General features: G+C 36.0%; 3 protein-coding genes and 3 non-coding genes across 8 annotated transcripts; 3 read left to right on the top strand and 3 right to left on the bottom strand.

Annotated features, from left to right (window-relative positions):
• The first annotated feature begins 821 nt into the window (after positions 1-821).
• Positions 822-1,126, top strand: C33B4.8. The gene has a single exon (NR_051701.1). It is a non-coding gene; the product is annotated as an Unclassified non-coding RNA C33B4.8 (non-coding RNA).
• C33B4.7 lies at positions 915-1,155 on the bottom strand. The gene has a single exon (NR_051700.1). It is a non-coding gene; the product is annotated as an Unclassified non-coding RNA C33B4.7 (non-coding RNA).
• A 2,853-nt stretch (positions 1,156-4,008) lies between these two features.
• On the top strand, positions 4,009-10,508 carry shn-1 (Protein shank). Of its 3 annotated transcripts, NM_001393191.1 has the most exons (12): positions 4,110-4,249; positions 4,357-4,626; positions 4,886-4,987; positions 5,058-5,646; positions 5,693-6,034; positions 6,092-6,364; positions 6,622-6,711; positions 6,872-7,194; positions 7,432-8,273; positions 8,758-8,905; positions 9,043-9,196; positions 9,820-10,412. In NM_001393191.1, exons 1-12 carry the CDS (start codon positions 4,190-4,192, stop codon positions 10,047-10,049), a joined length of 3,423 nt encoding a protein of 1,140 aa, NP_001379494.1. In that variant the 5' UTR covers positions 4,110-4,189; the 3' UTR covers positions 10,050-10,412. The 3 variants fall into 3 exon arrangements, with proteins under 3 accessions (NP_001022007.1, NP_001379494.1, NP_001022006.1); NM_001026835.7 differs by lacking the exon at positions 6,622-6,711 and having other exon boundaries at positions 4,112-4,249; positions 9,820-10,389; NM_001026836.6 differs by lacking the exons at positions 6,622-6,711; positions 9,043-9,196 and having other exon boundaries at positions 4,009-4,249; positions 9,820-10,508.
• Positions 7,237-7,257, bottom strand: 21ur-13330. The gene has a single exon (NR_051699.1).
• C33B4.5 (uncharacterized protein) lies at positions 10,384-11,647 on the bottom strand (the record flags this gene model as incomplete). Its single annotated transcript, NM_001026838.3, has 3 exons — positions 10,384-10,786; positions 11,293-11,395; positions 11,442-11,647. The coding sequence occupies 3 exons, from the start codon at positions 11,645-11,647 to the stop codon at positions 10,511-10,513; spliced, it is 585 nt and encodes a 194-aa protein (NP_001022009.1). The 3' UTR covers positions 10,384-10,510.
• Positions 11,648-18,704: 7,057 nt separating this feature from the next.
• C33B4.4 (uncharacterized protein) lies at positions 18,705-19,366 on the top strand. The gene is made up of 2 exons (NM_001026837.5): positions 18,705-18,815; positions 18,954-19,366. The coding sequence occupies exons 1-2, from the start codon at positions 18,740-18,742 to the stop codon at positions 19,082-19,084; spliced, it is 207 nt and encodes a 68-aa protein (NP_001022008.1). The 5' UTR covers positions 18,705-18,739; the 3' UTR covers positions 19,085-19,366.
• The last annotated feature ends 3,263 nt before the right edge of the window (positions 19,367-22,629 follow it).

The following is a 22,629-nucleotide window of genomic DNA, read 5'->3' as shown; positions in this document are numbered from 1 at the left end:
TTTAGAGAATAGCTACAAGATAGAAAAAAATCAATTACCATTCACCTATGCTTCAAAAACCCCAAATGTTTTGAGAAAAAAAGAGCTCCACAGTTTTTTTTTCCAGTTCCCGTGTTTACAGCCAAGGTTTACTGTATGTTTAGTGATTTCACCTTCTTGGTATTCCTTACAACAAAAATATTTACCAATTTTTTTTTCGAAGTTGCTGTTGATGTTCTAGGCTTGTGAACCTTTAAGCTCACGTGAATGAAACTTTAAAAAAACACTTTGAAAACAAATAAAAGGTTGGAACTAGTATATAAACATCGAATAACAATGTTTTTGGCAGGTTTTAAAAGTTTGGAAAATGTTACAGTACTCCAGTAGTTACTGTAAGCCAATTGGCATTTGGGAGAAAGTGTCGGGCATGTTATGGCAATTTTCTGTCAAAGTTAGAAAATTTTCTGCGAAATTTTGGCGACTTTCTGCTAAGGGTTTTTGTCGAATTTTGACAATTTTCTATGTTCGGCAACTTTCTGCCAAAGATTGGAACCTTTCTGTCCAACGTTTGAATTTTTTGCCAACGTTTTCCTTTCCAGAAGATAACCCAACAACTTGCCCGGCCAAAGTTTACGACCGAAATTTCTACTCCAAAGTTCAAAAAGTTTTCGCCCAGTCACTTGACCGGTATATTTCATATTTCTTTCGGCACTCTCACTCAAAAAATAAGTGTTCCTCATTTCACAAAAATTTCATTTGAATGTCCGAAATCCCTCTTGAAAGCGTGTGCCGGTAAAAATGAAATGAATTTGATTTGCAAAACATTCTTGACCTCCTATGTGTGTGTGCCAAAAATAATTCCGGTTGGTGAGGATGCTAGTCTCTCTTTCTCTCTATCGCTTCTTTTCTTTCATTTTCGGACTCCAACCTGAGCCGGACGGCGAGCACCTTAATTGATGCTCCACCCGGCTCGTTTCGCCTCTTGAATGTTTGTTTTTCCGCGCGCGGCGTCTCTTCTGTACTCCGTGTGCTCCCGTTTTGTGCGCTCACCCGATGACGGCGGACGACGGTCCATCATCCATCGCGGGTTGGATCACGGTATCTTTGTGGCAAGCAAAAATATCGTCTCTTTCTCTTTACCGCGCTCCGTCTTCCTCTTCTTCTTTTTCTTCTTGACTCCCCTTTGCACCCACCTCCGACTAAAATCCTTTTGAATTTACCGATTACGTTATATAATATTATAATATTTATATTATTACCTAAATCGTCCATTAGTAGATGTTGTTTACCATGTATCAATTTGGTGTGTGTATCTAGACCGGAAATTACTAGATTCCCTTGCCAATTTCCGGTGTTGATCGTTTTTTTTTCTAGTAGTAATGAAAAGTGTTCGTCAAGGATTCTTCTGCTCATCTAGAATTTTCTGACAGTAGTTTTTTGGACAAATAAATTTTTCCAAACCTTGAATTAATTTTTGTCTACTTTGAGAGTGTCCAACTTTTGGAAAATTACTATAATATTGTTCCAAACATTTTGTTTTTTATTACTTTTATAGCCAATTCGTTTCTCGGCTTTTCCAAAATTATTACCGTGTTTTCTAAATTTGCTCCCTACTGGTAAACTTTGTCAACCTAAATCTCAGTTGTCGTTTGTTTTATACAAAAACTGTCAACTGAAGAAATAGTTGTTATTTCTTTTTCTATTGTTTTGTAGTTGATTGTTTATTGATATGTTTTGAATGTACCGAGATATATTTGTTCAAAGTGAAGTAGCGCGGTGCAATACTATTAGTGAACATTTGAAAATCACTACAGTTGGCGGTTTTAGTGTTTCGAAAGTTGTAGCCTCAACCATTCAATTTTTCGATTTCAAATAATTTCTGAAAAAGCACAACTTTGAAATTTAGTTTCTGCTCAATAAATTAATTTTTTAAATTATCTATACTCGCCGTATTTTCACTGATATTTGGGGTGCAGTTCTATTAGAGAATGCACATAAATTTTAATTGTTTTAATTTTTTTTTGCCCTATCTCATAAAATTCTCCAAAAATTTCAAATTTCTTCTTTTCCTCTCTCCTCTCCATCATGAAACTCAAACTCGCACCTGTTCCCCACCTCATGAATCTCCCATTTTCCTCAAAAATTCGCTTCCTCTCAAAATGCCAAGATTCCTCAAAAAGACGGCCTTCAACTGTGTTCCGTTTCATTTCCTCCCCAAGGTTCATTGCCATCCTTCTTATCAGGTGTCAGATTTTTTCTGAATAGGGGGGAATCAAAAAGTAAATATTTGATTTGACACCACAAAATGACTAATATATTTTTTTACAATACCCATCCCTACCTCCCCCAGTTTCCTCCCTACTACCTTGATTCTGGAACTTTGTGTCCAAGGTCGTAAACTCCGGCGGAAACATGTCTCTGACTCAATTGTAAGAGTCAGCTTACAATAGTCACCTTCCTTTCATCCAGACGTCTCTCTTTCTCTCCCTAGATAATTCTTGTTCACTACCTTTAAGCCTACCTGCAATAAGCTGTACGGATCATCTACTTTGACTACCTTAATCTCCATATGTCTTATCATCTCGTTTATCACTTGAAATTGGAAACGAGATTTGTGTAGTTTTATCGCATTTTTCGAGGTGCTTTAAAACCATTTGGAGATGAAATTCAGAGAAAATTGTTCTAGTTTCTCCATTTAATTCGCGACTTGTTAACGAACAAATTGTTAAATTCATGTTTACGTAACTAAAAAGTTTTTTTTTAATTTTAAGAGACGACCGAGTTACAAGCTGTCAAAGTTGAGTACCATATTTTCTCATTCCACTTTTTTGTTCAACTTTAGCATCTTATATCTCAGTTGCCGTTTGTTTTAATCAAAAATTGTTAACTAACGAAATATTTGCAATTTTTTTTCTATCGTTTGTATTCGATAATTTATTGATATCATTAAAATACACCAAGATATAATTTTTTAAAGTTAAGTAATGTGGTGCAATTTCATATTTTTAATATGTACCCTTCTCCTATGTGTTTCAAACACCGCTTCAACATTCACATTGAACTTTCAGACACTTTGAGGACAATGTTACATTTTTTTCCTTTAACATACAAACTATTTGAGTACATACTTAATTACCTCTTTGTCACAGCTACGTCTTCATTCAATACTACTACTTCGTGCATTCACTGTTCGTTTTCTTACTTTTTGTCTCTCTCTCTCTCTCTCTCTCTCTCTCTCTCTCTCTCTCTCTGTCAGTTTTCCTCTTCTCCTCACAAGCTTCTTCTCCTCATCCTTCCAAGAAGTGAAGCCAGTTTCCGCCTCTCTTATAGACAGTTTGCGTCTCCACATCTTCAATGCTATCTCTCACATTATTCCGACAGTACGGAGAAAAGAGTCGCGCTCTCTCTCCTCTGTTCGCTTCCTCAATTCCATTACGAGTGTTCTTTTCGAATGGCAAAACCTATAAGTCTTTTGAGAATTCCATCATCTTTTCAAGTTTGCATAGTACTTGTGGATCTTGAATTTTAGATGCGGAAACATTGATAGATTCGAGTTTGAAAATGTTCTAAAACTTTATAGGTTTGATTATTAGACTTTTTAATTTCAATAAAGTGCAGATTTTAAAACTCGACGCTATTGTATTTGGCAACACTTTTTGTGACTTCTACGATTTCTTCGTTTTTCAAACAGACACGTAGGCGTATAGGAATATAGGCAAATAGGCAGGCACATAGGCATGTGTGAAGGCAGCCTGTTGCTGGCTTTTCGCCCACAATCGCCCGTCATCGCCCTAGCTCGAACTTTTAAACCAAGGCAACCAAGAACTAGAAATTTTACAAAAAAACCTATCTGTCAAAAAACCATTTACCTACCTATCTCTACCCAGAGTTTCCATCGTTTTTTTTGTCCCGACCAACCCGACCTTATGTTCAATTTTATTACCCATGATCAGCACCTCCTACATGCGCAAAATGTTGCCTGTCCCCCTTTGTGATCCATGTCCCACCAATTGACATCAATAGTAAATACATCAAAGTTATCGCCTTTCTTCTCTTCTTTTTTCTAATTTCTCTATTTCCTCTGCATTTCTTTCTGTTCGATTAGCTAATAGTGGTAACTTCATTCTAACAGTGTTGTACAAGTCCGGAGACATATTGATGCGCTAGTGTCATCATCGGAAGCAAAGGCGTCCGAGCGGAAGCATTCACGATGAATCAAGAGGAGGACACCGTTAATTTGCAGATCTTCGTTCCGGAGCTTAACGTTCGGGTGAGCAATTGCAAAATAAAATTGTGACTATTTGCAGAACTTACCATAGAATTTCAAAATGTTTTATCTAGGTGTTCCATAATCCTTCTACAATTTCTCAATTTCAGAAGTTCCTTGCGGTGACCCAAAACGATTTCATCTGGGATGTGAAACGCAAGTTATTGGCCACCCTTCCGCAAGCTCTTCCGCAAGCTTTCAACTACGGGCTCTTCCTTCCTCCATGCGATGGACGAGCCGGAAAGTTTCTTCTCGAGGATCGGACCATTCGTGACTATCCGTTCACTGATTGTGTTCCGTATCTCGAGTTGAAGTATAAGAAACGAGTCTATAAGATGCTCAATCTTGACGAGAAGCAGCTGAAGGCAATGCACACGAAGGTAGGGATTACTTCTCTTTCAACTTTCAATGCCAAAACCTCCCAGGTTCTAAATGTTCTAGTTCTAATCCCATCTTATTATTCAATTCCTTCCGATCCAACATGTTGATCGAAAACTGACAAAAACCTTGTATAATTACAAGGTGTTTTATGCGTCATATTCCATCAGATGCATATCTTTCCCCCTTTCTTCACAAACTAATAATATTTGTGTTCGCGCGCACCTCTCAATTCAGATACTTATCGTTCTCGTTTTGCAGGGCCAACTCAAAAAGTTTATGGACTACGTTCAGCAGAAGAATAACGAGAAAGTGGAAAAGATGTGTTCGCAGGGACTTGATGCAAATTTTCATGATGCTCAGGTGAGTTTTTGTGGATGTTTCTAGGATTGCCGGGCATCTTGAAATTATTTTAATTTTCACAAAATTTCAGGGAGAAACCCCATTAACGCTGGCTGCTGGAATCCCGAACAATCGAGCTGTAATTGTATCCCTTATTGGTGGCGGAGCACACGTGGATTTTCGCAATTCAGAAGGCCAAACTGCAATGCACAAAGCCGCATTTCTATCTTCCTTCGAGAATGTAAAAACCTTGATCGAACTTGGAGCAAGCCCAAACTATCGTGATCCAATTGGACTTACACCGCTCTACTATAATATGTTGACAGCAGATTCGAATGATCAAGTCGCTGAGATTCTTCTACGAGAAGCCGCCGACATCGGTGTGACCGATATGCACGGAAACCACGAGATTCATCAAGCATGCAAGAATGGGTTAACGAAACATGTGGAACACTTACTCTATTTCGGTGGTCAGATCGATGCTGAAAATGTAAATGGGAATAGTCCTCTTCATGTCTGTGCAGTGAACAATAGGCCAGAATGTGCAAGAGTACTGCTGTTTCGGGGAGCTGATCATCTAGCTGTGAACAAGCAAGGACAAACTGCGTTACATGTTTCGCATATTGTCGGAAATCCTGGTGTGGCTGATGTCGTTCAAGCACATAATCCTAAATCTTCAGGTAAGAGAGTCATTTTTTTAACTTCTCTGAAAAATCTAAATTCCAGTACCATATCGCGGCACTCCTCAATACTCAACTCGCCGACGCCTCAGCTCAACCATCACTCGCCGACGTTCGATGTCCCAATCCTCAATATGCAGCCAGGATGTCTACCGTACTCCCCAAAGTGTACGAAAAGGTCCAATGTCTGCAGCTCCATCGCCAAGCCCGTCTCGATCCTCCCGTACTACCATCACCCCATCAGAGTACGGTACGATGCGACGGTCTGGAATGGATTCGATGCGTGGTGGTGGAATGATTGCAGCTGGACACGAGACAAATATCGCTCGGATTCTGGTGATTCCACGTGGTGTCAAGGGATTCGGTTTCATTTTGAGAGGAGCTAAACGTAAATTCCTTTTTCTTATGTAACTGCTCAATAATTTTCTCATAGTTCTTGTTTCAGATGTCGCCATGCCATTGAACTTCGAGCCAACTGCTCAAGTGCCGGCTCTTCAATTTTTTGAAGGTGTCGACATGTCCGGAATGGCGGTTCGCGCGGGATTAAGGCCAGGAGATTACTTGCTGGAAATTGATGGAATCGATGTGCGAAGGTGTTCACACGATGAAGTCGTCGAATTCATTCAGCAAGCCGGTGACACGATTACACTGAAAGTGATAACAGTCGATGTAGCTGATATGAGTAGGGGAGGAACTATTGTGCATCGACCGCCAACAGGTAAAGAAAGTTGAATAGAGTGTTGTTGAGATTTGGGTTGAAAGAAGTTCATATTGGGAGTTAAGTATCTTGATGATCTTGATATTGCACAAACTCGGCTTGAAGTGTAAGCTTGAACTTATCATCCCAAATCTCAATGATAATTTCAACGTATCGTCGTTCATATTCGCACGCTTTTAGTTTTGTGTAGTCTTTGTTCAAGTACAAATTGTTTTCTAATCCGTGCACCGTCACCATTCACTCACATTCACTTCCAGCATCATCTCGTCACTCTTTGGTTTTTACACCCACGCCGTCAGCAATCTACTCGTCTACAAAAGCGTCCAGTGTTTATCGGATGAGATTTGGTTCGAATTTTTTTGTTTTATTTTTACTTTATTTTTCTAACTTTCTAATTCACTGTTCACGTTAATCTAGAATTTACATAGAGATCAGCTTTCTAATTATGTGTTATCTGTTCTATAGATTTGTTCTCGGTCTCGTGTAGCATAGTCATTTTATTTTCAGACACGCATGATGCGCATGGAGTTGATTACTATGCCCCAAATGAAATCAGGAACGCCTACTCGGAATCACGTCACGCGTCAGTCAGGCAAAGGCCGGGTAGCGGGAGGAGGATATCCGCAGCGGAATTGGAGAATTTGATGGTTCGACAGCGGGTACCGTCGGTGCAAGGTTCACCATATCAAATGCAATATGATCAGGAGTCGTTGAATGGGGGTTATTCGTCAAAGAAGTATAATTCGGTTTCTGACATGAAGAGGAGGAAAGGTCAACGGAATGTGGTGGCTTCATCTGCCGGATTGAATAGGTCGACTTTCGAGCAAGCGGTGAGTTTTAGAAAAATGTGGGAATCGGAATATTTATTTGCTCTAAATTACGGAGAAACTAGATTAAAGATGCCAAAATGCCAAAGTTAAAAAACATTTTGAAACAGAAAAAAATTTAAAAAATTAACCCGATTTTCTTAAATGTTTTCTTTTTTGTTTGTTAAATATCATGTCATTTGGAGCAATTCAGAGCAAAATTCCCAACAGCGAGCACACTGAGAAAGTAGAATTTTTCAGGCTCCCACAACTAGCACATTCGAGTACAACTGTAGCAGTCGAAGCACACCTCAACTATCTCGAATGGACTCATTTGATTCATTTGACGATGAAGATGAGATGCCAGCTCCACCACCGGCGTCGTATATCTCTCCGGATTTGCAGAGAGATTCTTCAATGCAGCGGAGTGAATATTCTAGGCCGTTCCGACCAACGTCAAGGCCGAAAACTCCACCACCTCCTCCACCGATGCAACATCAGAATCATCAGAACCACCAATATCAACAACAACATCCATCTCTTCCAAGATCAGCTTCAACACCTCAACCAATTCAGCAGCAGCAGTCATCGATTCCACCACCGCCTCCACCACCTCCTCCGCCACACTGCGAGCCAACGATGGTACATGTTGAGTTCACACCTCCATCAACATCTTCAGTACCTCCTCCACCTCCTCCATTGCCTCCAATCTCATCTGGAGCTCCGCCACCACCTCCACCACCTCCTCCGGGAGGTTTGATGCATGTGGCTGCGAGTGCTCCGGTTTTGATGAGCAATTCAAAAGGAATATCAGCAGATGCCTTGAAATCAGTTCAATTAAAAAAAGCAGAACCACGAGAAACATCGGCGGCTTCTGTCAGTAATAATAACAATAATAACAACAACTCCACGACAGATTTTCAAATGGATTTGAAGAATGCGTTGGCAAAGAGGCGGAGTAAAGTAGCTCACGATGTCGATGAGGATGAGGAGAGAGAAAGTCGATTCGAAGGATTATCACTTCGAGAAACTGTTCGGGAAAATGTTGTAGAACGTGGAAAAGGAATTCAGAACATTGGAATAGTTAATAAGAAGGACAGTGGGTAAGTGAGTTTATTTCATTTGAAAAATGCTCGTTGGTTGCATAATTATTGGTTGTGTCCGATTTTTGCTAATTGGCTATTTCTAACTGCTAATTTTTGGAACATTTAAAAAAGTCTGTCAGAATGTAGTTCAAAACATTCTGAGACTTTTGGCGTCTATTCGTGTCTCTTGCCTACTTTCATAGTACCTTTAACCATATTCCCACTATTTCACTTTGAACAGTTATATCTCAGTTCATTTAGAAGATATCATTAAATGTTCAACTATGAAACTATAGAAAAAGTATCAGAAAATATTTAGTCAGTTGACAATTTTTGTGTAGAACAACCGAAAACTGAGATATAAGCTGGTAAAGTTGAACAATCGAAGTACAATATTAATAGAGAAAACACGGTAACTGCTAACTGCTTTCTCGAACTTCCGTAGCTCAACATCTTCAATCTTGAAGCTTACATACAACTTAAATAAATCCTCTCTTTTCAGGTACACATCTTCTCGAACGTCACTGGAACCATCTGAATCGGAAGAAAAAGATCATCGACCCCATTTCTCACTTGATCACTCTCCAAATGTTCAAAGAGTGACACTGATCTCTCAGCATCTCGAGGATAATTACGGACAGAAGGACAATGTAAGACCCATTTTTCCCTGCACTGATTTCTCAATATAACATTTTTCTTAACCCCAAAAAAAAGATGGTGTGAAAGAATGTTTAATTTGTTCATGTGTGGTTTGTGCCCAATTTCTAACCTAAAACCTGCAATTCAGATGTCTGTTGCCTCGTCGTCAACTGCGTCATCATCATCAACAGTTGATCTAACGAAACCTGGATGCTTCGTGGTACCATCTCATGTCATTCCACCTGTCGATTATGATGATGATCCGGATTCTGGAACAGGCGATAGCGATGGAGAGATTCGCTGTAAGAGATTCTTCTTCCAACTTGTTTTTCATTTGACATCACCATTAGTTTTACTCTTTTTGCACACTCACTTAATTTATGTTCTCACAAATTTTGGAGATTAATTTATGAATCTAAGAGGAAAGGGGAGAATGAAATCTGTCTGGGGTCTAGTTTTGGTTAACATGGGGTTTTTGGAATGCTCTGGTTGTGTTCTCGGGATACATTTTTTTTAGCAAATTCTCAATTCAAATCATTATAAATGTTTAGAGCAGTTTTGAGAATTATCTAGTTTATTTGTTTACGCTTGTATTCTTGTAAAAATACTTGTAAACTTGTAAAAATATTTATACTATAATAGTATTTTTGTCAAAATATTTAGTTTTCTAAATATTAAAAAAACAATTTGATTTGGTTTTTTAATTTACTTAATTTCGTTTGTTCTGTTTCAGTGTAACTCTTCATTTTTGAATTGTTTGCTTCAGTTTATCTGTTAACATTTCTAGTTTGAAATATGTTTGAAGGAAACTTCTTTTTTGGATATTTTGTAAAAGAAAAAATTGTTAATTCAAATCATTATCTGTTAGATTTTGGGGCTCATTCCTTTAAGTTTCAACAAATTACCAAATTTCCTCTCTTTGCAGGTAGTGAAATATCATTCGAACACAAGAAGGTAGATGTCTGGTCGGTGGATGACGTCATCGGTTGGCTCTCATCACTACACCTCTCTGAATATACACCAGCATTTCGAAGTCAACGAATCAATGGCCGATGCCTTCGCCAGTGCGATCGGTCTCGATTTACACAGCTCGGTGTCACCCGAATTGCTCATCGCCAGATAATTGAATCAGCTCTCCGTGGCCTCCTCCAGTGATTTATGATTTTCCCCCCTCATTTCTACTTTCTCGATTTTCTCCCGCGTAGCTGGCTTTATATATTTGTATATAATATTGTTTCATTTGTTTTTGATAGTGAAACCCAATTCTAATTGACCATCGTGTCTTTATCCTGCTCATCATCATTTTTCATTAATTTTCTTCCATTTTTCGGTGTCCTAGGGTAATACAAAAAATATATAGTTTTTATATTTTAATATATATTTTATTCCTCACTGATTCTATGCCTTTTCGTAGAATTGCTCCCCAATTTTTGCATTTGCATTGAAAGAAATTTAATTTTTCAAACAAGATTCATGAACAAATCGGTGATTCATTGATAAATTTCTTTACTACAAATTGAAGAAAAGAAAACAAATTTGTATTTGATCAGACAGAGTGAGAGATGGAACAAAATAAATTAAAATTAAAAGATAACAATAAATAACACGAAATTCTCTTATGATTTCTGTTTTTTCCTAAAAACAATCACGACGTCCTCCTTTTTCCGATGAAATCTTGATGGAAGAAATAGAGCCGGCTCGGCAGAATAACCAGAAGCCGATGCTGTCGTTGTTTTTGCCCAACTTTTTGGAGTTACCGCTGGGACTGATGGTTTTGGAGTTGTTGTAGTTGTCTCAACACGTGACTCCTCCGATGAAAACTGATTTTGACGTCTCCAATTGACAACTCGATTGTAGGGAAAGTGAGCTTTGGAGCCACCTCCGAATCGGAGCTTAAAAATAATTAGACAGTCTTGTGATTGAATTCAAAAGTAAAAACCCTCATATCATTTGTAATATTATTCTATGATGTTTCAGAAAATTCAGAAAATTGAATAAAATTTTTTTAGGTTTTAAAAAGTTTCAGCAAAACTTTTTGAAAAAGTTTCACAAAGTTTAAGAAATTTTTAGGAGGCTTTAGAAACTTTCAGAACGCTTAAAAATTCGAAAGCTTCTGAAAGTTCTGAAAGTCTGAAAATTTCTGAAAGTTTCTGAAATCGCATAAAAATTTTAAAGCAGAAATGTGACTTTTTAGTTTCAATTGATTAAAATTCTGAATACAAAGGATCCTATGTAACCCGCCCGAAAAACGCCTCCAACAAAGTGAAAAAAATGTATCTAATGAATACCAGCATGTAAGCAATATGCCGACTAATTGCACACGAGACAGCCTGTAGGAAGTCCCGTCATGCCTCGACCGGATGGAAAGTTAGGACTCCGAAGGGCTTTAAATATTTACCTGTACAGTTTCCGAGATAACTTTGACATTTTCAATTGTTGCCTTCTGCTGGTGTTTCACTTTTGTCTGAATTCGAATTCTTCCGTCTCTTGTTGTAGTAGCCCTACATTAACTTTTGTTAGAAACCTTCCCATAAAATAATAACTCACTTTCTCCGTTTTACATGCGGAAATTCGATAAAATGAACTGTCAACTTTGGTTTATAGTTATCAATCGCATCCGTGATAACACGAATTTCATTTTCAGGAATATTTAAAAACTCATTTCTTCTATCATAGGCCATTAAGTTGTCGACAATTTGCACATAAATCAGCAGTATCAGGAAAGTTGAAGAAATGGAAAACGAGACGAACATTGAGAAAATGACACACGGTGAGATGGAAATTGTGTGGACAAGTGACAGTTTAAAGAGAGGATATGGTCACTTTCAGAAAGATACTAGTATCAGTTTATTACACAATAGGTGAAGTGGATGACAGCGGATATCAGTTGACTTGTCAAAACTTGTTGCATACAACAAAAGCGAGAGTTTTTTCTAATGTGTCATTGGCATATTTGGTTTGAGAAAAATTAAAAAATTATAAAATCTGAGTTGGAGCCAAACTTTTTTGGAGTTTTGTCTATATACACTTATCGGTACTTGCAACTTATCGGTACACATGTGTATTATTTCCCCTCATTTTAATATTATCCATTTTAATAAAACGTGGTGTCCCTTTTCCTTTTTTAGGCTCAGAAATTGTTATTTTCTAAGCCTAAAAATACAAAAACTCCACACGTTTTTATTTAAAAATTTATATTTAAAAATGAGGGGAAATAATACACAAGTACCCACTTATCTAGTAAGCCTTATAATATTGGATCCAATTATACAATTTTTTTTGAAAATTTCATTGTTTCAAGTTTTGTTCAAGTTCTGTGAAACGAATGTCGACATTAATGTCTAAAAAGTGACAAAAAACTAACTTGACACAGTTAAATTAGATAAAAGTATACACATTTATTGAATCATGCCAGTAGAACGTTTTCAGGTTTTCTATAGACCACGTTTAGTCAAAACCCATCTTCTTTTGAACATTTTTCCCCAGTCCATTTTTTTTAATTTGCATAACTTTATACCCCTTGAGCTCACAAAAACAAACCTTTCCACAATTGTGAAATTCCAAGAAAAAATGTTCCAGACAACTGTTGGAAGTAAGCGTTCAGACATGCTTATCTAATGTATGTACATGTTGTTTTTTCACCTTTTTTCCGAGGATCAACTAGCCACCCACACTTTGAAATTCCAGCGCAGAATTTTGAACAAGACCACAAAAAAGGAATTTAAAATTGAAATTCGACGACGTATCATGCAAATATTCATGAGAGTTTCATAACTTTTTCAATAGTTTTGAAAATTTTTTTAAATTTCTAGTTTGAAAATTCTGACGCTTTTTTTCAAATTTTCAGCATGAATTAATTTGAATTTTATCCCCCGCTTTATCTTCCGCAGTTCATTGTATACTGCACGATTTGCAAATGTTATCTATCGAAATTGTATAGTATTCTCTATCGCAGCGAAATTTTTTGTTGCCACATTGAGTTGAACATATTTCTTTCCTTAAAATAAAGTTTTGTATCAAAATTTTAAATTCAGAACTCAAATTATTTCTTTGTAAGCTTGCAGTGTACATTAGTAAAAATGTTCATCAACTTGGTCACAGGGAGGACTGATATCTTGGCATTCTGCCAACGTTTTCTTGTACTATTTCTTCATTAAGACTATGATTATGAATGACATCATAATGTCCACTTTTACCAATACAGGTGACCAGTTTCACTTTCTGAACTAGTTAGTTTCTCATAATCAGATCGTTATCCATTTTGACCGTACGATTGGTCCTTTGGTCCGATCATCAAAATCTTCCACTTTCATTGAGAAATTGACCTGACAACAACCAGTTGATAAGCAGAAAAAGAGATGTAATCTGCTGCTTTTCCTTTCGATTAACAGTAAATTCTTTATGCTTTTTGTTGCATTCAACAAACTAATAAAATGTGTAGGCGGACAGGGACATGTCTGAAATCAACAGGAAACTGAGAATATATTTGAATGATGGGGGATAATTTTAATTTGAAAGGAGCTGGATTTGTAGAAGAAAATAAGATTTTTTCCACAAAAAATATTTGGTCTGCTATTCCTTTTAAATATGCAAATATTTCCCTCAAATTTCCTTTAATCCGATTAATAAAAAATGTTTGCTTCCGTATTCAAGATCCAATCGGAAAAAAGCTTTCCACCAAACCCTCCAAAAAACGTGAGATACCGCTGGTAAAAAATCGTTCAGAAAACATCTGAAAATGTATCATTTTTCCCACATTTTTTACATTTTCCAATCTATATAATTTTCAGTTCTTATCCGCTTTGTGCTAGATTTTCTGACTTATCAAAAAATATGTTTTTCAGAACAAAATGTTAGATTATCGAAAAGATTTTGATGATAAATGCTTGATTATTTGAGCTTATTTTTCATGCACGGATTAGAATATGAGGGTGGCTTGGAAAATTTATTGTCAGCATTATAAAAAATGTGTCTCAACATGACTTTTCGGGAAACTTATTGAAAAATATTCACCTGATCTTGAATGTGCAAAGTCTGAAAGAAATGGCGAATTTGTGGCGAATTTAGGTCGATGAAAAAGTTGAAATTGAATATGAAGTACTGCATATACAATAAAAATCTCTAAAAAATGCTTAGACGGACTTATAATTGAATTAGTCTCTGCAGCACTATATTGAATTGACTTATCTGAAATCTGAAATTGAAAAATTCCAAACTTCACTAAAATCCTGCGCTGGTTAGCGCTCGTAGACCTCGTTAAGGTTTACGCATTTTTTAATTCAGGTGTACTTTGATATCATTCCCTTGAAAACACGCAAAAATGTATTCCAACGTGTGAGACACAAGTTGATCTATGCTTAAACATTAAAAAAAACCCCCGGAAAACATTTCCTCATTCCTACATTCAATTCATAAACCCACGTCTTTCACCGGAACTTCAAGAAGATCTCCGTCCTCTATATTTTAGAAATCGTTTGATGTTAACATTTTTCTATAATATTTGTACGAAAACATATGTTCTTATAATCATGTTAAAAATAATATTTCAAGGAATCAAAAGATGAAAAAATAGTCAGAAAAGTTGTCTGGAATAATTTTTACTGATATTTTATTGATATCTGATTGTTTTCCTATTTTAATTCAATATTTCCCCCTGAACTTATTTGAGACCATTAATTAATCCGTTTCTCAAATCCTTTGCAAGTCGCCTACAGATCATATAAAGGATGTTCTTTAATGTTGAATAGCTCAAGTGCCTTAATCGCTTCATTTTGATAATGTTAATAAGTCTTATCAAAAACCAATCACCTTTTTTCAAATTAAAAGTAATGAGTAACATGCAAAGTACAATAGTTTTTACAGACATTGCCTTTAATCAAACATCATCTCGGCACACTACAATACTTTATTTTTCATACTTACTATTGAAGTTGACTCAATGTGCTTTGATGTTCAATGAATGAAAATGTATCCTAAAGTAAATAAAATATTTCTACGTAGGGTGGCGACTGAAATTCAAGCAGCTACTAAGTTTCATGCATCATAGCGCAAAACTGATAAGTTCACCTTTTGGGAACCTCGGGAGAGATTGGAAAAAGTTAGAAGGCTTTAAGCCAAAAGTTCCAAAAACTTGTAACATTTTGCTCCAGAAAAGCCCCAATTTCACAATTAGATTTATTTTTCTATTTCCATTCAACCACCCGAGTTCAAACAACTAGAGACTAATAAGACCGCACACATGACAATTTCTCTGCAACACAAAGTACTATGTGCTCTGATCAAGGAGCACGCCAAAAAACTGCAAGGGACCCATCTTTCGAAAAACTTTTGATCACGCACATGAGATGTGGGGACGCCGTTACGTAGTGTATTTGTTTTTCAATTATTTATCAATTTTCCGAGATCACTCATAGTTTTGGCACGTACGATGATCAGGGAGATTACGTTCAGGGGAATGTCTATAACAAATTTTTTCTTGAACTTTTCGAGTTGAAAAATTTTGATTTTGAAACAACTTAACTTACAGAAAAACTTCAAAATATGAAATCATTTTCTTCCGTAGTCTTTCTCAGAATCGAACTACAAGAATCCAGGTGAAAACAAGATTTTTGATTAAAATTTTATTTGCAAAAGTCAAACATAATTTGTTTCCATTGTTTCCATAGAGACAAAGATAATCAAAGTTTGAATTGATAATATTTCAAATGAGGTGACTGTTCTTTTCTTATTATTGTTATTTGCTATAAAGGGGACAAAAATCTTAAATACGGCTCAATGATCAAGTGATATTTAATGAAATTTGTGAGAGAGGGTCAAACTTCAATGTAGTTTTTGTAGTGACTTGTATCAATTCTGGTTGAAGCCGGCTTTTGAGCCGGATTTTCCTCTACTCTTGTTTTCAAAAGTTCTAGACGAATGCCCTTATCAAAACAAATTAATAGATCAGTCACACTTAACTAACCATAAAATAGTTGTAAAAATGTTTGGCTCCACAATATCATTCGGCCACCAAAAATCTAATTCTCGTAACAAAGTTTCATCGACTAATCTGGCCTGACTGGAAATAGTTATATTTTTTGAAAGTCACATTTGGGTCTGGTTTCCCCCATCCACTAGATTTTGTTGACTTTTATTCTGCAAGAAATTCAGGAATTAGAGACCACGGCGAGTTTAGTTTGAACGTAGCATTCAGATTATACATTGTTTGTTGGATTTGATTTTCTAGTTTTAGTTTTACATGTTTACAATGTTCTCTTGGTTTAAGAGGTCAAATTTCAGTTTTTTGAGAGTTTAGGCTTCCATGGTAGGAGCATGCCTTCGCCTACCTTCCCGCCTATTTCTCAGCGTTTTTGCGTAAACTCACGGTAAAGTTATAGTTTTGATTAATTGCGGAAAATAAAAATTATAAAAAGAAAAATTAATTTATATTATCATAGTAGGCACGAAGTATGCCTATGGGCATACTTCGTGGTCGCCTCAAGGGCAAGTAGGTAGGTAGACATGCTTGCCTTTTTTGTTCTGATTATCATCATAATTATTCCGAATGGCTGGTCCAACAATCTAGTTCCCTTCATAAAACCTGCCTTGTAGGCTGCCTACTTTATGCCTATACACGTGGCTATCGCACTTAACCTTTTCATTTTTAGTACAACTGTGTTTAATTTAAAGTTAGCAAATAACAACATGTCTAACCTGACACCGAACACACTATAAAGGTAGGCGGTAGGCACACTTGTAGGCATATGCAGAATGCAGAACGTAGGCAATAAGTAGGCACACTTTCAGGCGCGTTTAATTTGGAAATTTTAATCTCTGTAAGACAATTTTTGTTTTCTTTTGGTGTTTGATTTCCTATTGTTTTTGACATTTAACAAATTCAATATTACTGACCGGTCAAATAAATAATCAAAAGTTTTCTCATGTTCTTTTATCTTTCCAAAAATTGAACGAAATCTGATCGTTCTGAACTTGCCAAAAAAATTTGAGAGTTTTGCCCTTAAGATGTCAGATGACATATAATTATAATCCGTCTAGAAAAAAAAATAAAAATAAAAATTTCGTTTCCAAAATTTTGACTTGATATCATTTATCTTTTCATTGTTTTTCACATTTTTTATTCATTTTTCATTCATATTCCTCCCAGTAAACCCTTAATCTCCCACCTCCATTAATCTCCAACTTTTCCTCTCTTACCAAGTACTCGTGCGCGACTCCGCCCATTTCAGAGCTCCACCCTCTGCTCTTGGCGCTCATAAACAGAGGAGACACATAGAGATTGTTATTACCACTTTTGGTCGGTTTGCTTGAATTATTGAGCCGCCATTCAATTCTTACTTCTTTTCCCTTCTACTTCTACTTTTTTCTATCATTTTCCAGGTGTTCTTTTTCTTTCGCATTTCATTTTCCATTGTGCTTGAATGCTTTACTTCCGCCCGGCAATTTCAAATTCAAACGTTTTCTTTTTTCCCTTTATTCTTTCTTTTCTTTTTCCTTTTTCCATTCATTGTGACTTTCTAACCTTTGCTCCGAGTGCACTCTATGGAAACGCGTGGGAAGTATCTTGTTGTTCCGGAGGTCCCTCTCGTTTTGGCAACATGCACATAAAATTTAATGTATTTGATACTGCACAGTCTCCTGGGCGTCGAATTGCGGTGGAGCGCGCTTGCCGCACGCTGGCGCAGCCGTGCCGCAAGAGAATTTTTTTTACCATTGAAAAATAAAATTTCTCGTTTTGTGGCTTTTGAACGATTTTTTTTGCAATTTTCAAACTAAACATTTGTTAAGTAAGATGATATGAAATGGAATTCCAAAAAAAATCAAAATTTTATTGAAAAATGAAGGACGCGCGTCGTTTTCAAAAAATCAACTGAAAAAACTTATTTTTCAGAAAAAAAATAACTTTCGCTTTTTTATTTCAAAAAACTACAACTAAACAATTGTGCAGCTGGTTTTTCTCTATAATTTGGCGTTTTCAAATATTGAATAAGATCAAAATTGGCTGAGCCAGGTCCTTTTTCGTCTCCACCTTTCAGAAATTGTGGCACACACAGGAAATCGCCCCGCCCACATCGCGAGGTAAACAAGGCGAGGCGCGGAACCCGTAAGATGTCGGGTAATGACGAAACCTACCTTCGCGAACATTGACCACTCTAAAAAAACCTATTATTGAAAAGAGGCGGGACTTATTTTTTGAATTTAGGCGTTCTTGACACTCTTTCTCTATATTTCTGGTGAATGCGAAAAAAACGCAAGCAAACACGCGAAATGCGCCAGCATGCCGCCTCTACTGCGCTTTCGATGACTAGGAGACTGTGTACTGTGGAAATACAGATTTGATGCATGATATTTTACGAGCGAGTTAAATACGATGAGCAGAGCTAAACATTTTTAGAAGCGCCAATAATACCAGTCTACGCCCACGCAAATTGCCTAAGGTTATTGACATTCTCATGAAAACTGTGGTAAGAAAATCACGTGAGCAGGCAGGCACAGAACCTGTTGCACGTGTGCCTGCCTACCATTAATTGATGTTTGATTTTGACACTTTTTGCCTCCTACCCAAATCTATTCCTATCTTCATTTAAACCTTGTGCTATCCAAATTTTATCCAAATTTCCGGTATCACACATCTGCCAAACTTTCTATAATTTACAGGAAGTAGCGGAAGTTTAATTTCTTTATTTGTTTTCCTTATTAAGAAACTTTAAACCTTTTTTTATTATTTTGCCCAGAGCTTTTTCAATCCTCCCTTCGAAAAGCTCAAATCTTGAAAATGAGTATAATAACTATAATAATCCCATTCTTTTTCAGACAAGCGTGTGTGTCAACTGATATAGATTCAAAGAATGAGCTCAAACCTCGCGCCGCCACAAGTATTTGTTGATACTCCACGACCACATAATAAAGGCTCGAATGCAGCAGGTGAGAGAGTAAAAAGAGCAGGTTTCAGAGAACGAACGAAATTTCTGGAAAAAATTATAGAAATCAGCAGAGTCTAGGCTGAGAAGACTGCTCAAAATATAGAATACACCAACCAAACTAATCAACTTAAATTTCCAGATGACTTCACTGGTCTCATCTCCGTCTCATTGAGCAATTTCGTCGGCCAACGACCCAAAAGCCCAAAACCAAGAAAGAGCCTATCACCAAGAGTGAGCCCAATGGCAAGCCCACGAATCAAGAAGAAGTAATCCATCTCAGTAATATATTTTATCCTTTCATAATTCTCAATTTGGTGACCTCCCTCGTGTTTTTGGAAAACTCTGTGTACCTGACCAAAGGCTTTTCCTCGTTTTTTTTTGCTGCAAAATATTCAGCATTAAATCCCAGTGAATTTCTAATTGATGTATATGTATGTATGGCAAGCTTTCGCCTTTTTTTGCAAAATTTTGCACATGTCTTTTTAATGCATAGCCCATTTGTCACGTGATGATTTTATCCTATTATATGGAAATAAACTACTTTGAAAACTCAATGTTTTGTGACTCTTTTTGCTTTTTTTGACTAGAGTCTAGGTGCCGTAATTTACCCCTAAAGAGTGGGAGGTCCATTATTGAAGGTTTGTAAAAAAATACGTGTAAGTTTTGAACTTATGATCCCAAACAAAAATTTTAAGTAGGGCTTCCAAGGTAGCAGGCAAGAGAGACGTTCTGGTGCCTACCTCTTGCCTTTTTGCTAAAATTTAGCGAGAAGTCCAATGATTGTAGATCTTTGTAGATCTTCAATGAGTTTGGTAAAATTTCAATTAAAAATAAAAATTTGTCATATGTTCTCAGAGATATGGCATTGGATTAGCCGTACATCAGGTAGAGATCGTTTAGACACCTATTTAAAATATCAATTTTAAGCTATAAAATTATATTTGAAAATCGGTTATTTCTTCAAATACTATTATAAGGTATTTATAAGAATGCTTACTCAATATTTTATTATTCTGTTTTACAATTAACACGTATCAATTCCCAATTCAACTAGTTGATAGTTCACAAAAACGCACTGAAATTGCTCATACCATGTGACGCTAGTCTCCCGGTAATCCCTCTAGGTACCAGACACGCGTAGATTACTTTGGGGGCTTACAGGAAATCACTTACATCTGACTAATCAAAAGATAGTAGTATAGTATTAGGGAATGTGCAGGTAAAATTTGAATTTAAAAACGGAAAAATAGTTTTCCTAGATTAAATGTTTGATATTTTGAAAAAATCATGGCGTGGAGCAGCGACCCTTTCAGAAATTGCAAAATTTTCAGTGAAAGGGAAGTTTTTTGGCTAATTTTTTCCAATAAAATTGTTCCTTGTTAAATTTTTTTTATAGATTTTCAGGCATGAATAAGGTATATAAAATTCAACATCCTTAAAAAATCAGTTCCAAGGGCGGCTGGTTACATCTAAATGAGACATAAAACTGTCTATTTGTATAGTTTTTTTTAAGTTTACAACTTGTAAAAAAAATATACAATAGGTATAAATTTGAAATTTGATTAGTAGCCCAAATATATTATGAGATTCATGACTTTATTCTTTTGATGCACATTAATTATCTAATGTTATACATACTTCCTTGCAAATTTATCCTAAAACGGCTTATTAGTTCTTATCCTTTTTCCTTGATTTCACTTTATTTTGGAGATCAAAAGAGGATCAAAATGATGTCAAGCATATACACACTTTCAGCAGACCCAATGAATAATTCACCCTCAAAAAGTGCAGTATTCCCGTGTGAATTGAACCGGGAAATATGTTTGATGTGTGAAGGGAATCACCAATTTGATGCAACATTTGTTGACTAAGCGGAATTTTTTTCCTGCCATATGACCAAAAGTCCTGGAATATTGTTCTTCTAGGAACAAAAATACAATTTCAGTGACAATTTTGGTAGACTAGTTTTAAGATTAGTTAGCCAACCCGGAAATGAGAGGAATATTGGATGTTCTAGTTTTCGTCGGCTCATATTGTAACACCATCCACGGATTTTCATTCGGAAAATGAGTTAACGTTTAACTTATCCAATTAAGTTAAATACTAATTTATCAAAAAAATGCAACTCTCGCTTTCGCAACAAAATTTACTAGTCGTTATTTTTTTTAACCATTCAGTTTTTACTAGTCCTTACTGGGGCTCAAATTTTCTCATAACTATAAAAATAACTATAGAAACAACTCTCAGCAAGTGTTCATTGTTCCCGATAATTTATAGTTTCCTTTTTTATTTTTCATCTGCACATTTTCAATTACAAAACTTTTATGTTATTTACATCATCCATGGCAACATTCATTGAGAATAGAAGCGAATTCAATCGGAAATTCCTTATAATGAAAAATACATGCATTTTTGAACGTCATGCTGAAAATGGAAGGAAAGATGCAAAAAAGAGCATGACAAAATCAAGATTTAAATAGTCGATGTATAACGTCATGGTATTTCTAAAGATGCGTGCCTGGAAATAGAAGGGATTTTGAATTAAAAAATCGAATTTTCGTAGGACGCTCTGAACTTTCAAGATTTTGATATAAGGGGAACAAATGAAGATAAAATTGGTAAGTCCGACTGTAACAAATTATATACACAGTCAATTGATTTTGCGAAGCACTGATTTTCAAATTTTTTCAAACTCAAAATTATGAAGAGTTTGAAATTTCAAATGTGCACTGATTTTCAAATTTTTTAGAACTCAAAACAGCTATGTGCCGAGCGGAATTTTTTTTTTACTGTATAGGTTCAGAAACAGATCAGCTGCACTATTAATTTATATACTTATTTTCAAACGAAAAATCAAAAGAAATTATCAATGTTTGCAAAACACCTCAAAGTTCTTCACTTTAAAAGTTTATTTATCAGTTTTTGTGAAATAGACAGAATACGTAATATCTCTCATCGGAATTTTCAATCAAAAAATCAAGATGTACCCAGGATCTCCTTTCCAGCCTAAAATGATTATCATTTCACATGCACCCAACAAAATTTCGACGAGATGTCTATAAACCGGCATGTAGATCAATTAAGGAAACATTGTGATCTCTCCTGCCCTCCAATCTCTCATGAGATCATGATCTATGGTGTTATCTGCAACTGATCAGAACGTGGATTGTGAATGGATGTCTGATGAGAAACAATACGTGGATTCTGAATGAAAAACCATCGGAACAAATTACGGTGAAAATGTTTGAACTTGGGAGGTTTCTGAGAAGTTAATTGGATATTTCTTAGTTCTGTCCAATATTCAATTTGAATATTCTTGTGATAGTTTCGGCATGTTGTTCCAATATAATTTGAAAATTATCGTGCACATCTTAAACTCTTGAACCAGGCAGGCTGAAAAAGTTCCAGGTTGATCACTATTACATGAATAGTATAACCGAGAATGATTGCAGCTCACTTTCAAATTTCTTGGAAACGGTAATTTTACTGAACGGTTTCGCAAATATCAAACGCATCTCAGACTATAATTTTCAGTCTAAAAAGAAATAATGTCTTTGAATTCCGAATAAATATGAAGTTTCATGTTCCATCTGAACAGAAAATTTAGTACCTTACAGAATGGCAAACGGCAATATCACTTGCTGAATATTTAGTTCACAATACTTGAAAACAATTTTTAAATTGTTTCAGGAAGCTGTTTAAACCATTTTTTTTTCTTATAAAAGCTAGCGGAAAGATACATTGACCTATTTCTCATTAGTATTTTGTCTATCACTTGATCTTATCATCTCTTAAGTTAGATCATAAAACGAAGT

Source organism: Caenorhabditis elegans, chromosome II, assembly GCF_000002985.6.
Source record: "Caenorhabditis elegans chromosome II".
Classification (NCBI taxonomy): Eukaryota; Metazoa; Nematoda; class Chromadorea; order Rhabditida; family Rhabditidae; genus Caenorhabditis; species Caenorhabditis elegans.
Note: the sequence above shows the minus strand (reverse complement) of the source record. Positions and strands in the feature narration are given on the sequence as shown.